This window comes from Balaenoptera acutorostrata, chromosome X (genome assembly GCF_949987535.1).
Source record: "Balaenoptera acutorostrata chromosome X, mBalAcu1.1, whole genome shotgun sequence".
Taxonomy (NCBI): Eukaryota; Metazoa; Chordata; class Mammalia; order Artiodactyla; family Balaenopteridae; genus Balaenoptera; species Balaenoptera acutorostrata.
In genome coordinates this window covers 42441356-42466433 of record NC_080085.1, presented here as the reverse complement: position 1 = coordinate 42466433, position 25078 = coordinate 42441356, and the positions used below count along the sequence as shown (strand labels likewise).

At 46.9% G+C, this 25078-nt stretch overlaps 1 protein-coding gene across 4 annotated transcripts; it reads left to right on the top strand.

The window, feature by feature from the left end:
* The first annotated feature begins 228 nt into the window (after positions 1–228).
* SLC38A5 (solute carrier family 38 member 5) lies at positions 229–9202 on the top strand. Of its 4 annotated transcripts, none has more exons than XM_057538974.1 (16): positions 229–351; positions 1785–1838; positions 1918–1993; positions 2268–2452; positions 2543–2616; positions 3187–3279; positions 3406–3484; positions 5191–5273; positions 5579–5637; positions 5739–5861; positions 6073–6152; positions 6599–6699; positions 6958–7073; positions 7881–8025; positions 8119–8222; positions 8722–9202. In XM_057538974.1, the coding sequence occupies exons 2-16, from the start codon at positions 1786–1788 to the stop codon at positions 8821–8823; spliced, it is 1473 nt and encodes a 490-aa protein (XP_057394957.1). In that variant the 5' UTR covers positions 229–351; position 1785; the 3' UTR covers positions 8824–9202. The 4 variants fall into 4 exon arrangements, with proteins under 4 accessions (XP_057394957.1, XP_057394956.1, XP_057394959.1 ...); XM_057538973.1 differs by lacking the exon at positions 229–351 and adding an exon at positions 1332–1431; XM_057538976.1 differs by lacking the exon at positions 229–351 and adding an exon at positions 1334–1431 and having other exon boundaries at positions 2337–2452.
* Positions 9203–25078: the final 15876 nt, after the last annotated feature.

Below are 25078 nucleotides of genomic sequence, written 5' to 3'. Positions count from 1 at the left end.
GAGTGGATCTACTCCCTTGATCTTTCAGCCCATCTCCCTCACCTCCCCCGAAACCTCTGTTTCCCTGCATGTGGGTTCAGATGAAGGGAGGCACACCCCCCCACGACTTCCCCCTGCCCAGAACCAGAAGAGGGAAACTGAATTAAAGTTAAAACTTTACAGGAAAAAAAATCCGCCTGCCAGATGGGGCCCGGGCAGTGCTGATTAGCCGCCGAGCAAGCCCGGCGGAGTTGATTGGTCAGAGGGCAGGCGAAGGCAGGGTCTGGCTGAGCGGGAGCCCTGCCGCCCGGCGGGGTCCCAGAGCCCTAGTTCTGAGTTGCTGCCGCTTCAGGAGCTGAGAGGAGCAGGGAGGTGAGGAGGGGGTGCTGGCCATCGAGGGGGGCTCCTGAGTCCCCAAGGCACGAATGGGGGTCCTGGGAGAGGGCTCAGGGGTTCCCTGGAGGCATTTTTAGCACTAGTGCAAAATTGAATGGGAGGGGGAATCCTTTTGGTACCCTGATCCCAGGAAATGAATTCAGGAGTGGGTGGGAGGCTCCAGAGGGTGCTCATGGCTGACGATGGGGCTCCTTGAGAACCTTCCGTGACCCAGGAAGGGGATTCAGGGCTTGGGTAGGGGGTTTCCTGGAGGGAGTTTTAGTCATGATGGGGACCTTGAATGGGGGTTTCTGAGATACGGCATTCCCAGGAAGTGAGTTCAGGGCTGGGGGCTTCTTCAGAGACACTCCATCCAGAAGAGGGAGGCTCCAGGCTTGCGTGGGGATTGCAGAGACACCCCACCCCAGGAAACACATCAGGCCCTGGGAGGGGGCTTTTGATGATTGTCTCAGAGACAGCTTCTCTTCAGGAGGGGAAATTAGGGCTTGGCCATGTTCCTGAGACACCCCAAGCCCAGAAAGGATCTCAAGTCTGGAAGTGTCTCTAAAGTGACTTCTACTGGAATAGGAGTGTTTAAGACTTGACAAGGGTCCCAGAAAATACCTCTCTAGTCCCTAGAAGGGGGATTAAATGAGGGTCCCTGGGTCACTTCTATCCCTGGAGGGGGGTTCAGTTTGGGGAATTGCTTTTGGCCTCTAGTGAGAATATTCAGAGTTGTGGCAGAGAGCAGTTTGCCGCGTCCAGGGGGTGGGGGGCTGGGGTCGCTGAGCCAGCCTCCCATCCTCAGCCCCTCCAACAGGTTGCATCAGCTCTGGGCTCAGGCTGGCGGCCCAGGCGGGGAGGAGGGGGGTAGGGGGCGTTAGGAGGGGTGGGGCAGTCAGGCGGACACGTGTCCCTGTAAGGAGTGAGAGGCATGACCACGCGGTGAGGGTGGAGGGAAGAGGGGGGTGCGCGGGGGACCGGGGAAGGGAAGAGACAGACAGCAAGAGAGAGTGAGTCTGGGGTCTGGGAGGAGAGGCTATCCCAGCTCCAAATGGCCATCTCATCTGCTGAGGGGTCGGTATCTCTCTCTTTCTGTCTCTGTCTCTACCCCTCTATCTCTTGCTGCCCTCTTTCTCCATGTCTCAGTGAGTAACTGTTGGCGTCTCTCCCCTGAGTCCCTCTCTCTCTCTCTCTCTCATCTCTTTTTTTGTCGGCCTCTCCCTCTTGTCTCCAATTATCTCCACTTATCTCCGTCTCTCTAATCCCTCTGTTCCTGTTCCCCTCACCTCATCTTTGTGTCTCTGTTTCTGTATCTATCTGTCCGTCGCTATCGGACCCCCCCCCCGACCCCCTTCATCTAGTTCTCCCCACTTTGTAAGTCCCCCTGCTCCATCTCTGAGCCCCCCACCCCATTTCTCTGCCCACAGGATGGAACTGCAGGATCCAAAGATGAACGGAGCCCTCCCTGGGGGTGCTGTGGAGTGAGTCGGGGACCCAAGGGGTTGAGGTCAGGGATCAGAATTACCTTCTCATCAGCCTCAATTTCCCTGCCTATTCTAGCTACAGGCAGGAGCACGAGGGCTTCCTGCCCAGCCATAGTCCTTCTCCTGGGAGGAAGCCAGCCCAGTTCATGGATGTGAGTGACCCCACAGGATCTGTCCCAGCTGCACCTTGCCCAGCTCAGCCCCTCCCCTACTGCTCCCTCTTCCCGGTTATTCCCTTCAGCTGTTTTGCCTCTGGTCGCTGCCCCACCCTTCCCTGTTCCTCTCCACTTCCAGCTGCTCCCCTCTAAAATCTCACCTAGCCTTTCCCTTCCCAGCTCTGCTCGTCTTCAAATCCTTTTCCTTCCTCTGATGGCCCTTCCTGGGCTTCTCCTCTGCCCCAGTCGCTTCTTCCCGAGTCTTTCCCAGGCCCCGGCACTGGTCTCCTTCCCTGGTCCCCCTCCCCATGTGTGCCCGGGCCTTGCCCCTTACCCGCAGTTCGAGGGGAAGACATCGTTTGGAATGTCAGTGTTCAACCTCAGCAACGCCATCATGGGCAGCGGCATCCTGGGGCTGGCCTATGCCATGGCCCACACAGGGGTCCTCTTCTTCTTGTGAGTCCTAGGCAGTCTGGGGTGGGGGAGGGGTGTGGTGGGCAGGCGGGAGGCCTGGGGGCCAAGTCCAAGCAGTGCCATCTGCCACAGGGCCCTGCTGCTCTGCATCGCTCTTCTGTCTTCGTACTCCATCCATCTCCTGCTGACCTGTGCTGGTGTTGTAGGTGAGACCCAGAGCTCAACCTAGACCTTGGACCCCAGATCCTGGATCCAGGACCCCAGACACCACGCTCAGCTCTCTGGGCTCCAGACCTCAGAGGGCACCCTGGCCCTCAGACCTCATCTGGGCTCCCAGATTCCCAGCTCCCAATCCGCAACCCTCAGCCCTCAGTCTGGCCATCAGACCAGACCCCCTACCCCAGACCACTCCACTACACTTCTAGCCCCCACCCCTCAGTCTCCAGCACACGTATCCATGGAAGCCAGCCCCGCAACCCTGAGACTGCCGGTCCTCAGCCCCCAGCTCTCAGACTTCACTCCTGCCATGGCCTCAGTCCATATCCTGCCCCAAGACCCCAACTACCCACATCCGGCCCCCAACCTTCTCCCTGGTCACAGATCCACCTACCAGACTCCAACCCCAACTGCTTAGTCCTCACCTCCAGCTCCCAGCAATGAGGCCCAATTAGCCCAAGCCCCAGCTCCCCAGCTCCCAGACTCTCTGGCCTCCAACTCACCCCTGGCCTGGCCTCCTCGACCCACAACCTGTTCCTTTCTGGTCCCCTCCCCTCCAGGCATCCGAGCCTATGAACAGCTGGGACAGAGGGCGCTGGGGCCTGTGGGGAAGGTAGTGGTGGCCGCGGTCATCTGTCTGCACAATGTTGGGGGTGAGGACTCTGGGAGGTGGGGGTCAGCTTGTGGGAAGAGGGTGGGCTGAGGTGGGCTTCCCCAGGCTGGGGTGGGAGGGAGATGAGAGGGATCCTTCTGCTTACACCTCCCCCCACCTGCACCAGCCATGTCCAGTTACCTGTTCATCATCAAATCCGAACTCCCCCTGGTTATCGGCACTTTCCTGGACATGGACCCTGAGGGGTGAGTGTGCAACACCCCTTGGCTCTGGCCCACAGACCACTGATTCTGCCCGTGAGGTCTGGCTACTAGCTTCAACTGTGTGTCCAGCTGACCCCCAGGTCTTCCATTTTGAGACATTTGGGCAGGCCAGTTTGTTCAGACTGCGATTCCTGTGTGTTGTGATGCCAGTAGTATGTGTGACTGTTGCTCTGGCTGTAGGAGTCCAGTAAGACCATGTGTTGATTTCTGTGACCGTTCTGGCTGACTCTGTGTGTGCAGTGTACTCTGATGTTGACCGTGTGGCTGTACCTATCCAGTTGACCTAAACTCTGTCCGTGGGTTTGATTCTGTGACTCTTATACTGGCAGGTTCTCTGGCCATCTGTATGCTAGCTGACTACAGCTGTGTCCTGTATACTGTGCCTCCAACCATGTGTGTTTGACATTTGCTTACTCTGACTTTCTCTGTCCAGTGGATTCTGTTTGATTCTGGGTCCATTAGGCTGACTGAATCTGTCTAGCTATAAGTGTATGGTCACTGACTCCAAGAGAGTATGTGCACGTGTGTGTGCAGTGTACCGTGGTGCCAGCTAAGTATACGTGATTTGTGTTTAACTTTCTGTGTTTAACTTGATGACCATCGTTCTGGCAAATTCTTTCTGGCTGTTTGTGTGTGATCCTCAACTACAACTGTATATGCCTTCTGTATTATGGTTCTAGCCATGTATGTTTGCCTGTTGTTCTGAGTATGTATCCAGCTGACTGTGTGTTTAATTCTGGATCCATCTGCTGGCTGAATCTTTTCAATTGTTTGCATATGATAGCTGATTCTGTGTATCCTGTTAGATCTTTGGTTTGATCCTGAAACCATCCAGGTAGCTGACAGTCTACGTGACTAGGTGTGTCTAACTATTATAATTAGCTCCCACTGTATATATGACCAGTGGTGCTTTGTTAGTTTAGGTCTGTGTAACTGTGTGTCTAAGGTAGAAAGAGAATGTGTGAATACCTGGAGCATAGTAAGCACTTAATAAAATTCTTTTGAATAAATGAGCAGTTGTTCAGCCAATTCTGTATTAACAGACTATCTTGCCTGGGCACCTCCCTCCAACCTCTGTACAGATCCTGCTCTTTCTTTGAGCTTGGTTCCAATTGAGTGGTCAGCTGGCTGATTCTGTCTCTATTTCCATCTTTGACTGTGTGGCCAAATCGGCCCAGCCACTTTCAGGTGCTCAACAAACCTTGAGTTGTTCAAACAACCACACATGTGTGTTTCTGACTTTTTGTCTGACTCTGCATTGTTGCCTGCCTACCAGATCATCAGACTGGTGTTCTACCTATCAGACATACCAGGGTCATGACTCTCTCTGTGTCTGGTACCTTGTGTTGGACTATGTGAGTCTGGCTGATGTGGGGTATTGTTTGCTCATCTGCTTGTATGTCCATCTGAGGTCTGATGGCACAGTTTTGTCCAGCTGTGTGTGTGTTTCCAGCTATATCCCTCTGACTGTGTGTGACTGACAGTCCGATAATCCGTCTGGCTGTTTCCGTCAATCATTTTGTGCCATTTGTCTCTGTAACCACCTGGATGACTTCTCACAGCTGAAGGGTCAGCCCATCTCTCCTGACTGCATGAAGAAACCTCTCTGTCCAGCTGTCTTCTATGAACGTCTGCCTGACAGTTTTCTTTGATAGGCAGCTAGTCACTATGTTTACCTGTCTCCTTAGGGACTGGTTCTTGAAGGGAAACCTCCTCATCATCATTGTCAGTGTGTTAATCATCCTGCCACTGGCCCTCATGAGACACTTGGGTAAGAGGCTTCCTGCGTTGGTCATTGGATGGTGGAATTAGAGAAGGGGAGCCAGATTCAAAGAATCTCCACTTTCAAGGGCTATGGAATACCAGAGGAGAGCTTGTTTGGTGTGGGGTTTTAACAGATGAATAGGAGTTTGCTAAGTGTGTGTGTGTGTGGGGGGGTGGTCCAGGTAGAAGTAGAAGTTTGTGCAAAGTGTGGCAAAATTGGGGTGAGGGGGCCTTGAAGGCCAGCCTGGGGGGTTGATATTTGCTCTGGGGGGGTCCCTTGATTTCTGAGGCTCCATATATTGCCCCTTGCAGGCTACCTGGGGTATACCAGTGGTCTCTCTCTGACCTGTATGCTATTTTTCCTCATTTCGGTGAGTCTGAGGGAGAAGGACATGAAAAAGTGTGGAGGGAGTTTGGGGCATTGGGACATAGCCTTCCCCATGACCTCACTTCCACACCCTCCCTCCCTCAGGTCATCTATAAGAAGTTCCAGCTTGGCTGTGCTATAGGCCACAATGAGACAGCAGTGGAGAGGAAGAGCCCCCCAAGCCTCAACACAAGCTGTGAGGCCCAGATGTTCACAGCTGACTCACAGGTTGGTGTGCAGGCATATGTCTATGCCTTGCACCGCACTCAGGTCCTCTGGTTCTGTCACACAGTGCACTCTGCTCAGAGTGGAGCCAGGTATCAAACACTGGGGGCTTCCATGTGTCTGATATGGAGGGCAGTGGTGGGGCTGGGGGGATGGGGAGGAGAGGATTGAACCCTGCAGGCTCTAATCTCTTGTACTTGGGCCACTCCCCCAGATGTTCTACACAGTGCCCATTATGGCTTTTGCTTTTGTCTGCCACCCTGAGGTGCTGCCCATCTACACAGAACTCTGCCGGTGAGTGGGCAGGCAAGTGGGCATGCGTGATGGGGCAGCAGGTGGGGTGATAGTCATAATGTCTGATAAGCCCTACAACAGTCCTTGTGCTGTAGCTTGATTGTGGCTAGATTGTGCCAAGGGAGGGGTTTGAGGCGGCCAGGAGGCCTTGGGGAACGCAGGGCAGTGACTGTTTACTAATTGGGATTTTTGCTGTGACAGTCTAATGGAAGAGAGAGGCAGAGATGGGTGGAGAGATAGGCCAAGATGGTCATATGGGGTAAGATGGATGGACAGAGAAGGGAGGTGTGGCTAGTACAAGGGAGGCAGAGATGGGCATCCCAGTGTGTACTAGCTGAACATCAGCTCTGGGAGGAGGGGACTCTGGAGGATGGGGGCTGGTTTTGAGGGGCCTGGACCAAGTCCAGGGGTCTGGGCATGACAGTTCTATGACCTCTATACCTCAGGCCCTCCAAGCGCAGAATGCAGGCCGTGGCCAACGTGTCCATTGGGGCCATGTTCTGCATGTATGCACTCACAGCGACCTTTGGCTACCTGACCTTCTACAGTGAGTGGGGCTGGGGCCAGGGTTGGGTAGAGAGCTGGGGTGGGGACTGAGCAGACTGCTGGGAAGGAACCTGAGCACTTTCCCTCCATGCCCTCAGACCTATCAGTTTCAAAAGGGACTTTACGCATCACACATGGAGATTTTGTCACCGTCTGTGTGTGTGTGTGTGTGTGCACGCGCACACACACACATATATGTTTCTGGGACACTGGTCCTGGTGCTCCAGTCACATCCCATATCCCATGTTCCATGTCCCAGGCAGCGTGGAGGCGGAGATGCTGCACATGTACAGCCAGCAGGATCTGCTCATCCTCTGTGTGCGCCTAGCCGTGCTGCTTGCGGTGACTCTCACTGTGCCAGTTGTGCTGTTCCCTGTGCGTTGGGGGCGAGGGTGGGCCCATGGAGCGGAGGGACATGGATGGATGGGTAGGGGGCATAGACAGGAATGTTTGGATGGACAGTAGAGATGGGAGTGGATGGATGGATGGATAGAGGAGGTTGGGACGGACAGACAGGGAAGGCAGAGTTGTCAAATGGACAGAGAGGGCAAAAATAGATGGTCAGACACAAGGTGGACATAGATGGCAGAGCAGAAAGAATCAGGAGAACAGGGGCAGTCAGTTGGAAGGAGGAGGCACAGATGTCTGGCTAGACAGAAGAGGGAGGCAGGAATGGTCAGACAGGGAAGAGGCACAGATAGACATTCAGGATGGAGAAATAGGGATGGCCCGAAAAAGGGTGGAGGCAGGAGTAGTGAGGTGTAGGAGGGACAAGGCTCTCAGACGGAGAGGTGGGATGACTAGACAGAGGGGGGAGATATGGAGGTTGTCAGATGGAGAGAGAGGGACAGGGATCTCAGGGTGAAAGCACAAGTGGGTGGTCAGACAGGAGGAGGCAGAGATAGTTGGATAGAGGAGGAGGACAAGATTTCAGACAGTGAGTGGAGGAATAGATGGATGATCAGACAGAAGGAAGAGTCATGGGTTGTCAGACAGAAGGGAGTCAGGATGCTCATTCAGAAGGTGGAAACATAGAAGGATGGTCAGACAGGGTGGAGAGACAGTCAGATGGAGGGGAAATCAGGGATCTCAGACTGAGGGCGGTGTTAAAGACAGATGACTACATGAAAGGGGAGGTAGTGCTTGAGCCCTGACCTGTGTCCTACCCTACTCTGGTCACAGATCCGCCGGGCTCTGCAGCAGCTGCTCTTCCCAAGCAAGGCCTTCAGCTGGCCACGCCATGTGGCCATAGCCCTGATCCTCCTTGTCTTGGTCAATGTCCTCGTCATCTGCGTGCCAACTATCCGGGATATCTTTGGGGTTATCGGTCAGTACCCCCAACCCCAGTCCCAGACCCCACCTAATATGGACCTTGTACCCCAAACTTACATTGATTCTGTCCCTCCTGCTTGTCCTTCAGGGTCCACCTCAGCCCCCAGCCTCATTTTCATCCTTCCCAGCGTCTTCTACCTCCGCATTGTACCCTCTGAGGTGGAGCCCCTCTACTCCTGGCCCAAGATCCAGGTGAGCATTCCAGGGGAGGGCTGGGGAAAGAGGGAGCATTCTGAGGAGGGAGCACTCCAGGATGGCTAGAAGTTGAAGGAACATTTTCAAGAGGAGGCTTGGTGGGGAGGGGGGCAGATGGTCTGGAAGAATGAAGGAGATTGTCATAGGAAGGGCCTGAGCAGACAGAGCACAAGAAGGGTCTAAGAAGACAGGAAGCACTCAAAAGGGGGCTGGCTTAGTGGAAACATTCTTCAGACAGATGGAAGGAGCACTCTCAGAAGAGGGTTGGAACGTTTTCAAGGAGGATGTGGGAGAGTACTCCCTGAAGGGTTCTAGGAAGATGGAAGGAGGATTCACAGGAAGGCACTGGTTTTAAGGAAGGAGAGGGAGCAGGAAAGGAGGGTCATGAATGAACGGGGCACTCTCTGGAGGGGGTGGAGGGCTTGAGGAACATCCTTTGGAGGAGCTTGGGTGTAGGTACCCAACCAGCTCCATCTTTTCTCCCTCACATCCACAGGCTCTGTGTTTTGGTATCCTGGGGGTCCTCTTCATGGCGATCAGTCTAGGTTTCATGTTTGCCAACTGGGCCACAGGCCAGAGCCATGTATCTGGACACTGACCAAGCCCTGCTCCACCTGGGCCCCCGTGTGCATGTGCCTGTGCACGTGGAGTAAGATGGGGCTGCTCTCCCGGGTCCCTCCTGCCTGGAGTGTGGAGGTGGCTGGTTCCCATCAACGTGGCTGTTTCCCATCAACATGGCTGTTGGAGGTAGGGGGCTACAGAGGCTGAAGAGTGGTCCTCTCCCTTCCTCCCCAGGGGATGCCGAGCTTGGATCATGGCCCTAACCCCAACTCCAGCCCCACGGGAGGAGGGGGAGGCCAGGTCCTTGGGGAGCCCCTGCCCAACCCAGTCTTTTCTGCCTCCTCCTGGCAGAAGCTGTTTGTCAGGATCACCCTCGAGCTAAAGGGGAAGAATAAAGATGCTGAATTGCAACTCTGGCTTCAGTTTTTTTATCTCTTTCTAGGACTTCTTGGGGGACCTTTCCTAGGTTCACACAGGGGTAAATTGAGGCCCCAAGAGTAGGACTGCCAGCTCTCATCTGTTCACCCATATCTCCACAGTTAAGTAGCTCGCTACCCAACTCATAGATCTGTTCACTTACTCACTCAGGAAATATCTCTTGAGAGCCTACTGGCTGCCAGGCACTGCTCTAGGTGCTGGGGATATAGCAATGTATCAAGAAGACAATAACCCCTGAAGTTGATGTTCTAACACAAGAAAGGGCAAACTATTGCCTGCAGGCAAAATTCAGCCCACTGCCTTCTTGTATGTCCCCCAAGCTAAGAATGGTTTGTACATTTCTAAATGATTGAAAAAAAATAAAAAGAATAATTTGTGACCCTTGAAAATTAATATGAAATTAAATTTCAGTGTCTGCAAATAAAGTTTTATTAAAACACAGTCACGCTCATTCATTTACACATTGTTGATGGTTCTTTAGTGCTACAGCAGCAGAACTGAGGAGTTGCAACAGAGACCATAGGGCTCACAAAGCCCAAGCTATTTATTATCTGGCCCTTTTCAGGAAAAAATTGCTGATCTCTGATCTAGTAGGAGAGAGGAAAACAGATAATCATTCCTGATAAAGATAAGCACTATGAGGAAAATGAGTGATGACAGTGATGCCGGGGGCGGTGGCGGGGGGTGGGGGCAGTCAGGGAGACCTCACTGAGGAAAGGACAAGAAGCTGGGTCCTCGATTGGCTAGAAGGAGCAAGTCCCATGGTTATTTAGACAAAGTTCCAGACAGAGGCAGCAGCAAGTGCAGAGGGCCTGAGGTAGGAGCAAGCATAACAGGTCCAAGGAGGAGCCAGGGTGGCCATTTTGCTCTCCCATCAGCCAATTATACCACAGCCTTGCCAACATCCTAATTTATGAAACATGGAATTTTGCCCCCCAATAGGTGAAAATTGTATTGCTGTTCAAATTCACATGTGTTTCTTTATGAAAGAAGTTTTCAAGTGTTTAAGAGACATTCATTTGTCTTCTCAGATAATTTTTATGCATATATAAGCCACTACAGTTATAGAATCTTTTTTCTCCTCTCCATATTTAGAAATGGGGCAGTTGGCTAGAGTTGATTACTTCTGTATACTCCTTGTTTCACTGTTCCTTCCTTACTGCCACTGAAGTTAAGCACAACAAGCTTGCTTTTTTTAAAAAAAATTTATTTATTTTAAAAATTTATTTATTTTTTGACTGCATTGGGTCTTCGTTGCTGCGCACGGGCTTTCTCTCGTTGTGGCGAGCGGGGGTTACTCTTTGTTGCGGTGCGTGGGCTTCTCATTGCGGTGGCTTCTCTCGTTGTGGACCATGGGCTCTAGGTGCAGGGACTCAGTAGTTGTGGCTTGCGGGCTCTAGGGCGCAGGCTCAGCAGTTGTGGTTCATGGGCTTAGTTGCTCTGCAGCATGTGGGATCATCCCGGACCAGGGCTTGAACCCATGTCTCCTGCATTGGCAGGTGGATTCTTAGCCACTGCGCCACAAGGGAAGCCCAACAAGCTTGCTTTTTAATAATAAATGCTAACTTGAAATTCCAGTGCCTGGCCTTAAAAATGTAAATCTTCATATTGAACACCACCCAAAGAGATCATCCTCTCAACAGGGTCTCTTGCAGAGTGAAACTTAAATTTTGATGAAGTCTAATTTATCTTTTTTTTTGAATGGGTTGTGCTTTTTGTGTCATGTTTAAGAACTCTTCATCATACTTAAGTTTTAAATTTTTATGTTTTACATTTAAATCTATGATCCATTTGAATTAATTTTTATATTAGGTATGAGGTTTAGGTTAATGTTCTTTTTGGGAAGCCTATGGATATCCAGTTGCTCCAGCACCATTTCTTAAGAAGACAATCCTTCTTCCACTGAATTACTTTTGTAATTTTGTAAAAAAATCAGTGTGCAACTATTTCTGGGTTTTCCATTTTGTTCCATTGACCTATGTGTCTATTTTCTCCCCAACATCACAGTTCTGATTCCTTGAAATTTGGTAGAGTGATTCCTTCCACTTTATTCTTTTTCAAAATTGTTTTTAGTTATTCTAGTTCCTTTGCCTTTCCATATAAACTTTAGAATAATCTTGTCTATAGCTACAATATTGCTGGAATTTTGATAAGAATTGCATTAAGTCTGTATATCAAAGCGTGGAAAATGACACCTTTACTATGTTGAGTCTTCTCTGGTTCTTTTCCTCAATGTTTTGTAGTTTTCAGCATACAAGTTCTATACATGTTTTATTAGATTTATACCTAAGTATTTCATTTTCTTTGCAGCAATTGTAAATGGTATTATGTTTTAAATCTCAGTCCTCATGTGTTCATTGCCCACTATTCCCACTATTAATAAATATTCATCAATATTGATCTGGACATGATGCCCAGTGCAATAAGAGGGGTTAAGTATTTTGAAATGATGGTAAATATAATATTTTTTTCAGATGATGAGATTATCTACTTAGGAGGTCCAAGAAAATCAACAAAAGTATTAGAATTAGAAACAGAATTCAGTAAGTTGGCATGGACACAAAATAAATATCCAAAAATCAATTTGTATTCCTACCTCTTGGCAATAATCAGATAGAAATTATAACGGGGGAAAATATTCCATTTACAACAACAATAAAATGGTAAAAAAAAACCTCACTAAGAATAAACTGAATCAGAAATATGCATGACTGTAGTAACAACACTATAAAACTGAACTCAAGAATAGAAAATAAAATAGGAATAAATTTGCAGAAATATTCTATTCCTGGATGAGGAGATTCAATATTGTACAGATATCATTTCTTTTTTTTTAAAGTTAATTAATTAATTTATTTATTTTTGGCTGCATTGGGTCTTCGTTGCTGTGCGGGCTTTCTCTAGTTGTGGTGAGCGGGGGTTACTCTTCGTTGCGGTGTGTGGGCTTCTCATTGCAGTGGCTTCTCTTGTTGCAGAGCACGGGCTCTAGGCACGCGGGCTTCAGTAGTTGTGGCACATGGGCTCAGTAGTTGTGGCTCGTGGGCTCTAGAGCTCAGGCTCAGTAGTTGTGGCATACGAGCTTAGTTGCTCCACTGCATGTGGGATCCTCCTGGACTAGGGCTCGAACCCGTGTCCCCAGCATTGGCAGGCAGATTCTTAACGACTGCACCACCAGGGAAGTCCCCAGGTGTCATTTCTGATATCTATTTTATACAATTTCTATGTACTGCAATTTTCTACTTAATGCAATTTCTAAACAAAATCCAGGTGGGATTTTCTTTGGACTATGACTGGGTTTTTTTGGATTATGCCATATTGATTCTAAAGTTTGCCAGTGGAAAACCAAGTGGCAGAAGAATAAATATATGGGAACAGCCAAGAATTATTTTTAGTTTTTATGAATTATTTGAAGTTTAGACAATTATGAAACATTTTTATTTATTCTTTTGAGGAAATACTCAGATGTACAAGCCTGAATTTTTTTTAATTGTGATATAATTGACATATAACATTATATTAGTTTCAGGTGTACAACATAATGATTCAATGTTGGTATGTACTGTGAAATGATCACCACAATAAGTCAACATCCATTACCACACATAGTTACACATTTTTTTTCTTGTGATGAGAACTTTTAAGATCAGTTCTCTTAAGCCCCACGCACAACAATGAAGACCCAACGCAGCCAAAAATAAATAAATAAATAAAATTTATTTAAAAAAAAAAGATCAATTCTCTTAGCAACTTTCAAATATACAATATAGTATTATTAACTATAGTCACCATGCTGTACATTACATCACCAGGATTTATTTATTTTATAACTAAGATTTACTTGCAAAAGAATAGTAGGGTATTCTTGCCTTAACAAATGCTGAGATGTACTTAAAAATCAGTAAGGGGCCTGGAATAGTACCTCTTCCTACAGAGGTGTCCATAGCCTTATCCCCAGAACCTGTGAATATGTTGTTATATGTAAAGGGGAATTAAAATTGCAGGTGGAATTAAGGTTGCTAAACTTTTAAAATAGATTATCCTGGATTATCTGGGTGGGTCTAAGGTAATCACAAGGGACTTTATAAGTGGAAGATGGAAGCAGGAGTCAGAGAAAGAGATGTGATGACAGAAGCAGGGTCAGAGAGATGTTATGTGTTGGCTTCATGGATGGTGGAAAGGGAGCCATGAGTCAAGGAATGTGAGCAGCCTCTAGAAGCTGGAAAAAGCCAGAAAATGGTTTCTTTTCTGGAGCCTCCAGAAAGGAACACAGCCCTGGGAACACCTTGATTTTAGCCCTGTGAGACTCATTTTGAATTTCTGACCTACAGAGGTATAAGATAATAAATTTGTGTTGTTTTAAGCCACTAAGTATGTGGTGATTTGTTATAACAGCAAGAGAAAACTAATACACAGAGAAACAATTAGTGAAACAAAATAGAAAGATGATAAAGTAAGCTGACCTATATACAAAACTCTAACATGCATTTCCAAACAGTGGGCAAAAGACAGATTGTATAGTAAATGATAGTTTGACAAGTGTCCATCCATTTGGAAAAAATAAAGATTAAATTCTTACCTTTACCACATAAAATAATAAATTCAAGAAAAATTAGAGATTTAAATGTGAAAATTTGAAGTCATAAAGAACTAGAAGAAAATTTAGGAAAATATTATGATAAATCTTGAGGTGGCATGGCATTTCTTGTCATTACACCAAGGGTAAGAGCAACAAATCTGACATATTTAAGATGTAAAAATTAAAGTGTTACCTAAGTCAAAAGACACCATAGACAACCATTTGAAAAGCAAATCTGCAGGAAAATGTTGAAACGTTGTAGGGGAGGAAAAAGATCTTTTCCTTCTACCATTCTAGGTTCTTAGTTGGGGCTCTGTAACAAAAGACATTAATAAGAGAAAAACAAGTGGAAGTTTATTAATATGTGTAAATCGTATACAGATGGGAGAGACTCAGGGATGAGTAACTCAAAGCGATGGCTAGAGCTTGGATTCACATAGCAACTTGGCTTAAAACAAAGGAAAAAGGGGTTTGGGGCTTCCGGTTGAGAGGCAAGGTATGGGAAAATGACCAGGGCAAGTATGGTAAACAAGGATAAGATTTGTTATGCAGATTTAAGTCAGTGCTTTCTTCATGGATAAGAGTTTCTTGTGATTTACAGTCATCCTTCTCTTCCTAGCACAGAGAAGGTGACAGTCTTACAAATGGAGATTTCCTTTATAAATGTAAATTTCCCTTACAAAAGAGTAACTTCTCTCCTTCTAAAACTTCTCCAGTGTCCGCTGTTTCTCAAAATAATCAGCTTAAAGTAATCTTTATGCCAGAGAGGCATATTTTAGGGTGGCATATTCTATTCTCCTACAATATGCAACAAATTAAAAGCAACTATCGTTAATATATAACAAAGCTTTTACAAATCAGTAAGAGAAATTGGAGCAAACCAATGAAAAAAATGTGTTCGGGTAATGGCATTACTTCACAGTATAGCACAAATGGATTAAGAAGTAGAATGTATAAAAGGAAAAAAAAATAAGGGAAATGGAGAATAGATGCCAGAAGTTTCAACATTCATCTAATAGGAGTTCCAGACATAGAGAATAGAAAGACTGGAGAGAAGGCAATACATGAAGAAATAATGTTCTAGAATTTTCTAAGCTGAAGAGAGAAATGAATCTTCAAACTGAAAAGAGACACTAAATTCTGACCATGACTCAAACACACACACACATACACATACACACACGAAATAAAAATTTTAGGTTAAAGATAAAAACCCAGAAGATAAAGGGAAAATCCTGAAAGTTTCCAGGGAGAAAAGGGAGAGAATATAATGGAAAAGTTCTTCAAAGAGCTGATGAGAAATAACTTTGAACCTAGATTTCTAGATTCAGCCAAAATACTCCAGACGAGAGCAAAAATATTTCAGAAAGTTCATCATACACATACCCTTTCTGAAAGTATGATTAAGGTATGTGATCCAGCAAGAAGAAAAAAAATGGATTTAGGAGGGAGGAGGGGGTTCCAGTAAAGCAATGCTGATGTGGAAAACAATAAAATTTATTGAAAAATCTAAATAAGTTTGATTGTAAATTTTAAAAATTACTATCTTGGGACTTCCCTGGTGGCGCAGTGGTTAAGAATCCACCTGCCAGTGCAGAGGACACGGGTTTGATCCCTGGTCCAGGAAGATCCCACATGCCTCGGAGTAACTAAGCCCGTGTGCCACAACTACTGAAGCCCACACGCCTAGAGTCCATGCTCTGCAACAAGAGAAGCCACCACATTGAGAAGCCCGTGCACGGCAACGAAGAGTAGCCCCCGCTCGCCGCAACTAGAGAAAGCCCGCATGCAGCAATGAAGACCCAACGAAGCCAAAAAATAACAAATAAAAAAAAATAAAAATAAGAAAAGTAAAAAATTACAATCTTGAACTACAATTTCAGGTAATATAAGCATGGAAGATGAGGGGAGGGACAAGAAAGAAAAGAGAAGTTCTTGTGTTGTTTAAGGGATGGATAGAGATGCTAATTAATGGTTGAATTATAGAATAATTAAGAGCATTAGCCTTTTAGAGTGCAAACTCTGAAGCCAGAACTTATGGGTTCAAATTCTGGCTTCGCACGCAACTTACCAGCTGTGTGACCTTGAAGAGGTGAGAAGGTGGTTGGATTTCAGAACAGCTCCCAGCAGCAAAACTCTTGATGGTTTGTGGGAAAAGGCCAGAGGCCACAGATGGAGGATAAGCTGAGATGGAGTTTTCTAATTGCATCCCTTTTTCTCCTCATATTTTCTAGAAGGCTCATTACCTGTCCTTTAAACACCACAGAGCAGAAAAGTGGCTGGGCTGGTCCAGTGCCAGTCCAAAGTGGCATGGTTACATCAAGGCATAGTGGGGTTGGAAAGCTCATAGAATAAGTGCAGTCAGGCTTACTGGTAACTAACCATGCCTTCCCTAGCACTCCCTCCACCCACTGGGCTAGGCAATTCTAACAAATAACAGCCCCACCCCTATCCCCCCTCTACATACCCCTAGACACAGTGAAATGTAAAATTATGAAAGATAAGCAAAAATTGTTTTTAAAACTTTCAGAGAGAAAGAGTAGCTTACTTACAAAGGAAGAATAATTAGACTGACATCAGATCTCTCAGACACCACTGTGGAGGCAAGGAGACAGTGGTGTAGTAACTCCAAAGAGTTGAAAGAAAGGAACTTTTATATTAGGCGGAATAAAAACAGTCTCAGGCACGCAGAGTCTCGGAAGGTTTAAGACAGAGAAAGCACAAGCATTAAAGACAGCACAGCAGTACAATTAATGTACGATGAAGGAGAATTTTTGCACATTTGCTCAATAAAGAATCTGCATTAACCATTCATCATTTGTATGACATATTTAAGGTTTTTTTTCTCCCAAGATGAGTATTATCTTAAACTTTAAAATTCATTCTATTGTATTTCTGATGATTGCTTTACTTTGTGTCTTGCTGTGGACTTACTGGATATTTAGGCACTGTAAACTATCCAGAGAAAGGCAGAAATGGCAATGGAGATAATTAAAGAATACTAGTGTAACTATAAAAGAATAACCAAAGGGGAAAATTGTTAGGGTAAATAAACACAAAATTGAATTTTCCCTGTTGTCAAAAGGGAAAGACACTTCCCCTTCATTTTTCATCAAGCATTTCCTTGAGAAACCTAGTATTTGTGAATACTTCCTCTTCCCCTTTGATATGTATGTACATATTTTTAAAAGCTAAATAAGCCTCTTGCCAGCCCATAAGCCAGGAATGTCTTTCTTAAAAGCCTTGGAGCCATCTCTTTGAAATGTGGATGTTGAGGGAGATAAGCGCCCTGACTCCCTGTCACCTGAGAGTTTAGCCTAGGCGCCTGGCTCCAGGCTGTAAGCACCTGCTAGTCTCAGAGACAGGAGTTTTAATCTTTCCTTCGGATACAGGCAATTAGCTAGCACAGATGGCTACTCCAACTGCCAGGTGAATTTAGGACTTGCCTGGGAGTATTTAGCTCTCACCCTTAAATGCCATTGTAAAGCCAAGCAAATGAGCAGCACGCCTGGACTTTCTGGCCCCTCCCACCACTTTTGGCTCCTCCCACCACTTTTGGATTGTATGAAACACTACACCTCAAAGTGTGAGATCTGGCTTCCCAAACAGCTGCCCAAGTGGCCAGATGATGCAAGTGTGGGGGAGTTAATGGCTATGGAGTACATTTTGATCTATAAGAAAAGAAACTGGGAGTGAGCCAGGCAGTTAAATTCTCCTTTCTTCCTCCCTCTCACGCACTGTTCCAAGCAGGGTTTCTATGTATAGTCTGTCTGGAGATGTCCTATATGGCCCAAAGGCTGTTTCCTTGGGAACCTGAGCTAAAACAAGAGCATTTAAGACAGTGTTAAGTGTTGAGTGTGGAGGACCCAGGTCTGGAGAGAGTAAAATTGTCCCAATAAGAAAATGGACATTTTGAGGATTGGGGATAGAGGAAAGCAATAGAAGAACCCAGCTGTAGAATAACTAAGGGTGATATTTTTGGACAAAAAGGAAGTTCAGGTGATTTTTTGCAGTGAACTGCTTAGCTTTGTAAAATATATACTTCCTTCACTTCTACCAGTCTTCCCTATGAAATCTTCAATAAAGTATCCTGTAACCATTGCCTTGTGAAATGAATTTTTTTTTGGAGAATAAAACAGATTGAGTCCTGCACCAAACTTGGTGCAAGGGAACCTGCAGAGCAGAGCCTGGGGAAGCAGCAGGTCTCAGAGGACCTAAGCCTGCTACGTGAAGAAGCCCAGGCTGGCCTGTTGGAGGATAAGACCACAAGAAGCAAGGACTCATCCTAGCTGAGGCCTCAACCCACCTGCCAGCTGACTGTAGTTATATCAGTGATCCCAGGCAAGACCAGCAGAAAAACCACCTGGCCCAGCCCAAATAGCTGACCCACAGGATCCTGAGCAAATCAAATGTTTCTTGTTATAGGTAATAATAATAATAATAACAATAATAATAATAATAATAACCATTTAGAAAATAAAATGGAGAAAAATTACATTCATATAGTGACACAACACACCTAAAAAGAGACAATTGGAGCAAGGTGACAGACACAGCTCATATGCCCACCTCACATCCCATCCAACATCCCATTGATTTGAGAGGAAAAGTGTTTTTAAGGATAAATTCTTAACAGTCCAGGAAAACAGGAAACGGTGCTTGTGGGCACCAGAAATACTGAGGCACTCCTGGGAGATAGAAAGAAGGTGGGATCAGACTTGTAGAGAAATCTGAGGAGGTGATATCGCAACTCAAATCACCAGAGGCAAGAGCTGTGCTTTGTAACCAAGCCTCTGAAAAACTCCAAACTTAGAATCAAAAGGGAGAAACAGCAGGAGTGGGCCTTAGAATAATCAGGTTAAGTTAATTTAAAGGTTCATTTGTAGACTCCCCTCCCACACCTCACAGATTGGCTGTTATCAATCACTTTCGTCTCTAAGATGAAACTCCAAGAATTGCTCATTAAAGAAAGTGAAAAATCTGCCCAACCTTCTGTATAATACCCATAATAGGCCATAAATACAATCTTGATAAATTCCACCACCACCAGCACCACTCCTGGCAAAATGTAGAAGAATACAAGGGACATTCTCTGAACACAATGTAATAAAACGAAACCCACTTTTTCTCTAGGAACTTTAAAAAACACCCTTAAAGACTATCTGAAGACGGCTGTTCAAGCAAACTTGTCTACCTCCCCACTGCTCCACTGAAATGATGGAAACATTTCTTAAAGTACTGGAAAAGAAGAAAGGTGCCATCCAGGAACCAGAAATTGTGAAGAATTCCTAAAAAGAGAAAGCAGTTCAGATAAGATTTACAAGGGTGAAGAGAACCAGAAGCCAAAAGGAGCGGGCAGAAATAACTAAGAAGGTTAAGAGTATATCCAGAGAAACTGTAGGTGGAGGGTAAACGGATAGAAAGAGCAAGAACTACCCCCAGAACTACAGGGCTAGTTGGGTCCTCGACACCCTTACACGGGGTGGACGGCACTTTAATGACTTCTAATGACAGTGAAATCCCTACCTGCTACCTGGGAAGGGCCCCGAGGATAGGTGTGGGGAATGCTGAGAAAGAAGCAAATTAGAGCCTGAGGTACCTTCAGCCTCCACAGTAATAATGAGAGAAACACATTTGTAGAGAGGGGACCGCTTCCAGCCTGTTTGTTCCATGGCTAATCACCCCAAAGCCAACAGGATACTCAGATGTCCTACCCACTTATGAAGAGTCTGAACGGGTGATACCTTGATCCATGCATTTTATGAATATAATATTCAGATAAAACTGTAAAACACATAAAATGTTGTCCAAAGCATCATTGGCCTATGTCATGGGCTCAAAAACTGTGTTCCTACAAGACCATGTGTCTCCCTAAGGGAGAATAAATCTTAATTTATTAAGTCAACAAAATAAAGTGAACTGGACTAAATCCAAAGTAATATTATGAAGCCAGTGTAGTTTTCTCATTGTCTCTCAGTCTCCTTTCTGCCTCTGTCCCCCACCCAGTACCTTCCAGATTTCTAAAGTCTAGTGTTGCATTGAAAGTAGAAATATGATTACCGTGGTTCCCATAGAATTTCTTCTACAGTGTGGTTGGTCGGCTGACTTTCAGTGCAAATGGCATCTGCCCCCAGCAGCGCACCCCAAGCCCTCTGTCTCTAATGGAAGAATAAATCTGTCCTCTTTTACAGTTCCTTCAGTTGTGAACTGGAGAGTGGGGTCTGGCCACATCTCTGAATAGAGACAATAACAGAAAATAAATCTAACAAAAACTGTGCGAACTGTGGATGCAATAAATTATAAAACTTTATGGAAGACTTAAGAAAGTTCTTAAAAATGGAGACAAAACCCAGGTTCTTAGGTGGGAAGACTCAACAGCATAAAGATGTCATTAACCCCCAAGTTGATCGACAAATTCAATGAAATTCCAGTCAGAATCCCAACAGGGACCCTTTTTTTCAATCCTGGAACTTGACCGGCAGATTCTAAAATGTACCTGTATGTGCAAAGGACCTAAAGAAGGACAAAGAGGAAGGACTTGCCTTCTGAACAGCCAGTAATATTGTGGGGCTACGGTCCCTGACATAGGGCGGTGCTGGCACAGGGATCAACAGATTGACTGCGGGACAGAAAAGAGAGCTGAGAAACAGATCCATAAGCAGACACCCTTGACATTAAGCTGAGATGGCCCTCAGAGCAGTGGGAACAAGAGGACACATTCACCATCAACTTTCTCCCTTAAGATGACGACAGGAACCCGTCTCTTACCTTGTCAGCCTTTCCCACAGAGTTCTGTACACAGTCAAGGCCTAATAAGTGCCTTGTGATAAATTGACTGAGAAAAACTGTACCATTCTCGTTCTTGCCTACCCTCGCTGAGAGATCGCCTCTGTCTAATGCCTGAAATCTTTCCATTTAAATAGCATTCCTTTAGCCAGGGGTTTCAACCTTGGCACCATTGACATTTGGGGCTGGATAATTTTTCTTGGGGTGGGGGACGACACTGTCCTCTGCATTGTAAGATGTTTAGCAGCATCCTTGACCTCTACCCACTAGATGCCAGTAACCTTCCCCCTATCAAGTTATGACAACCAAAAATGTTTCCAGACGTTGTCGAATGTCCCCTAGGGGACAAGATCCACACCCGCTCTCCCCCATTGAGAACCACTGGGTTAGGCAGTTCTCCCACACCACACTCTTTTATGATGTCACACCCACCTTGTGGCTGACTTTAGAATGTTCACAAATATCCTAGCTCTCTCTGCTCCCAGAGGACTGCACTCTCTCACCCCTTCGAGGGTCAGACTTGACCATTTGATGAGACAGTTCATGCTTAGCCACTCTCTTGTCTCTGCCGGGCCACCCACGTGGCTTCTCTGTGTCCCTGGGACCTAGCATGAGGGTGTTGATAATGTGGAGAAGAGCCCCAGTCTACCTGCGGTGGGCAGGCAGCATGAGTGAGAAATAAACTCTGATTGTCTGTCATTTCTTTTTTTTTCTTTTTTTAAAGTTTTATTTATTTATTTATTTTTGGTTGTGTTGGGTCTTCGTTTCTGTGCGAGGGCTTTCTCTAGTTGCGGCGAGCGGGGGCCACTCTTCATCGCGGTGCGCGGGCCTCTCACTATCGCGGCCTCTCTTGTTGCGGAGCACAGGCTCCAGATGCGCAGGCTCAGTAATTGTGGCTCACGGGCCCAGTTGCTCCGCGGCATGTGGGATCTTCCCGGACCAGGGCTCAAACCCATGTCCCCTGCATTGGCAGGCAGATTCTCAACCATTGCGCCAACAGGGAAGCCCTGTCATTTCTTTATAACCCAATCTACTCTGAGCTGGTATCCCTCCCCACCAAAAGGATGATGCCTGCTTTGAAATAACAGAAAAAATATATATTGGTCTCTGCCCCTGATTCCTGGCACAGAGCCCCTAAAACCCACATAATTTCCTATGTGATAAGAGCACTAGCAGCACCTTTTGTCCTCATGAGGCGACTCTGGGTGGGCTCCTGGTCACCAGAAAGACCAAGCTATGATTTCAAGCTTGGAATTTTCAGCCCCAGGCCCCCATCCTCCAGAGAAGGGAAAGGGCTAGAAATGGAGTTAATAATTGATCATGCCTATGTGAGGAAGCCTCCATAAAATCCCAATAGCATGGAGTTCCAGGAGCTTCCAGGTTGGTGAACACATCCATGCTGGAAGACTGGGCACCCCAATGCCACAGGGACAGAAGCTGTTGTGCCCTGAACCCTTCCGGACCTCGCCCCAGGTATTTCTTCACCTGGCTGTTCATCTGTATCCTTTATCATGTCCTTTATTATATAATAAACCAGTAAATGTAAGTAAGTGTTTCCCTGAGTTCTGTGAGCTATTCTAGCAAATGACTGAATTCGAGAAGGGGGTCATGGGAACCTCTGATGTGTAGCTGGTTGGTCAGAAGTACAGGTGACAACCTGGGACTATCAGCTGGCATCTGAGCTGGAAGGGGCAGTCTTGTGGGACTGAGCTCTTAACCTGTTGGGTCTGTGCTAACTCCCATTAGTGTCAGGATTGAATTGAATTGTAGGACACCCAGCTGATGACACAGAGAATTGCTTTGGTATGGGGAAAACCCCCACACGTCCCAGAAGTGTTGTGGGTGTGGTAGTACTGTGAGAGTAAAAAAGAGACATAGGAGTGTTTTTCCCAGACATCTGGGATGGCCTACCCCTCCATACACCCCTCCCCCGGTCAGGCCTGTGCCAGGGGAGCAGGAAGCCTCCAGGTCAGCACCTTTCAGGGGACCCTGGATTAGAGGGACATCATGAGGCTTCCTTGAACCTTCCCTGCAGGACCCGGAGCAGCAAGTCACCTGGTGGACACACACTGGGACCCTGGAGAAAGACTTTCCAAAGGTTGTGACTCATGGTCAAGAAAATATTTTATGGATCCTGAATAGAATTGCACATTTTATTTACTTATTTATTTATTTATTTTTGGCTGTGTTGGGCCTTCGTTGCTGTGCACAGGCTTTCTCTAGTTGCGGCGAGCAAGGGCTACTCTTCATTGTGGTGCGCGGGCTTCTCATTGTGGTGGCTTCTCTTGTTGCAGAGCACGGGCTCTAGTTGCACAGGCTTCAGTAGTTGTGGTGCGCAGGCTCAGTAGTTTGGCTTGCGGGCTCTAGAGCGCAGGCTCAGTAGTTGTGGTGCACGGGCTTAGTTGCTCCGAGGCATGTGGGATCTTCCCGGACCAGGGCTCGAACCCGTGTCCCCCTGCATTGGCAGGCGGATTCTTAACCACTGCGCCACCAAGGAAGCCCAGAATTGCACATTTTAAATGAATTAGAATGAAATAACATAGCACATCATAAAACAGAATAGAAAATATTGGAGAGTATCACATATTAAGGGTCAGTATTGTTCTGTGAAGCATTTGTTTTATTAGAGTCACTTGTAAAATGTGTTCTTTACTGTGGGTCTTGGTGAATAAAGCTCAGAACTGTTTTCTTGTGATGGATGTACTCTTCTCTCTCACATGTCCTTGCATTTTCCCAGTTCTCTACTATGAATAGGATTTTTTGTTTGGCTGCGCTGTGCGGCTTGTGGGATCTTAGTTCCCCAACCAGGGATTGAACCTGGGCCCTCAGCAGTGAAAGCGCGGAGTCCTAACCACTGGACCGTCAGGGAATTCCCAGGATTTTGCTTTAGAACCGGTTTTAAAAATTATTGAAAGAGAAACAAAACAGAGACTGGAAATTTAATAAAAAAGTCATTTTGGACCCTCATCATAAGAGCACGTGTGTCCACACTGGGCCCCAGGCTTGATGCGGGGAGGAGGCTGATTGGGGGTGTACTTGGGGGCCACATACAGGCTGACTTCTAGGGTTGGGCAAAACCATAGTCTCCCTGCATCTCAAAATTTGGATCTGTCACATGGAGGAGGAGGAGGAGGAGGGGGAGGAGGAGGGGGAGGAGCAGGGGGAAGGAGGAGAGGAAGGGAAAAGGGGAGGGAGGAAGGAAGGGAGGAAGGAAGGAGCTGTATCTACCTAGGGAACCTAAGGGAAAATGCTCCCTGTCATGACCCCAGAGTGTTTTCAAGCCATCCTTCCCTGTACCCGTCTCCTGTGCTGAAGAATCCAGCTCGTGGATCCCATCTTCCTTGGGAGAAAGAAAAATCAAATCCTTCTGTATCTCTTTTGGATGTCCTCTTCCGTATTTGCACAGAGAATAAGGTACGCAGTGTCTATTAGCAGAATATTAAATTTGAGTAAAGAAGAACAGTACTGGGGTAAAATAGAATTTGTTTCCTCTGATGCACAGGTAGAGTGACCTCACTGACCTGGGCAGCACCCACCTCTCCCTGCAGCGCCAGGCAGGGTGTCCTCACAGTTCTGGGGAACCTCTGACCCCAGCCAGCTGACCCCTCATGCCCTCCTTCCTGGCACCCTCTCCCGCCGAAGGCTGTGATAACCCACACTTGGCCCTGGGTCTCCCTTGCCTCTCTGCCAGCCCCTATTCCACCCACCCTGTGTATCTCTGTCCTCCCCTGCCCTCACTACCACCAAACCTGCCTCTCCCTCTGGACACGCTCCACCTCTAGGGTTCCTTGTCTTGGAAAAATGACTCCACATTCTTCACCCTGAGATTTGGGGCAGAACTCAGAGCTCATTCAAGCCTCTCCACCCCCCAAATACATACCTATTTCCTTAGTGTCTCTGAAGTCACGGTGAGTTCCAAACTCAGCTCTTCCTGCACATGCCAGCTGTAGGAACTCTGGCAAGAAGCTGGACGTCTGTCTGTGTCTCCGTCTCTCATTACAATCTCTCTCTCTAGCTATATGTAACATCTATAGTATCATAATGATGATAGTGTCTGTGCTCAGAGGTTGGTTGTGGAGATAAACAGGAGAATCCATATGAGATGCTTAGCATCAGCCCAGGCACTTTGCAAACATAAGATGAATATTAATTGTACTTTCTATGGTTATTATGGAAGGTGGGCTGAGAGGGGGAGACCCCAGTGGACCACACCTCCCTCATTCCTGCAGATGTTGTTCCTGGCCTGGGATGCAGACTCCTGGGCCTGGGACCCATCTCATGCAAAGGTATGATCCTGAGTGGCAAGACATTATTATTCTTGGAGGAGTAGGTGGGGACTCAGGTAAACTGGGATGCCCTCACCGTGCAGCCCCCAGGAGCTGGCTCTGCGGGGAGGGTCACCCCTGTGAGGAAGGCTGTGCCTCAGAACATGGTGGTCAGGGAGGGTTTATGCGGGTGTCCACATCTGTCCATACCCCTGGCCACGCCTCCT

What these genes read in the sequence shown, in the direction of transcription:
- SLC38A5 (XM_057538973.1), top strand. Translation starts at nt 1,409, where the DNA reads ATGGCCATCTCATCTGCTGAGGG. An exon ending in CTCCCTGGGGGTGCTGTGGA is followed by an intron (nt 1,839 to 1,917) that starts GTGAGTCGGGGA and finishes TGCCTATTCTAG; the next exon opens with CTACAGGCAGGAGCACGAGG. An exon ending in ATCTACACAGAACTCTGCCG is followed by an intron (nt 6,153 to 6,598) that starts GTGAGTGGGCAG and finishes TCTATACCTCAG; the next exon opens with GCCCTCCAAGCGCAGAATGC.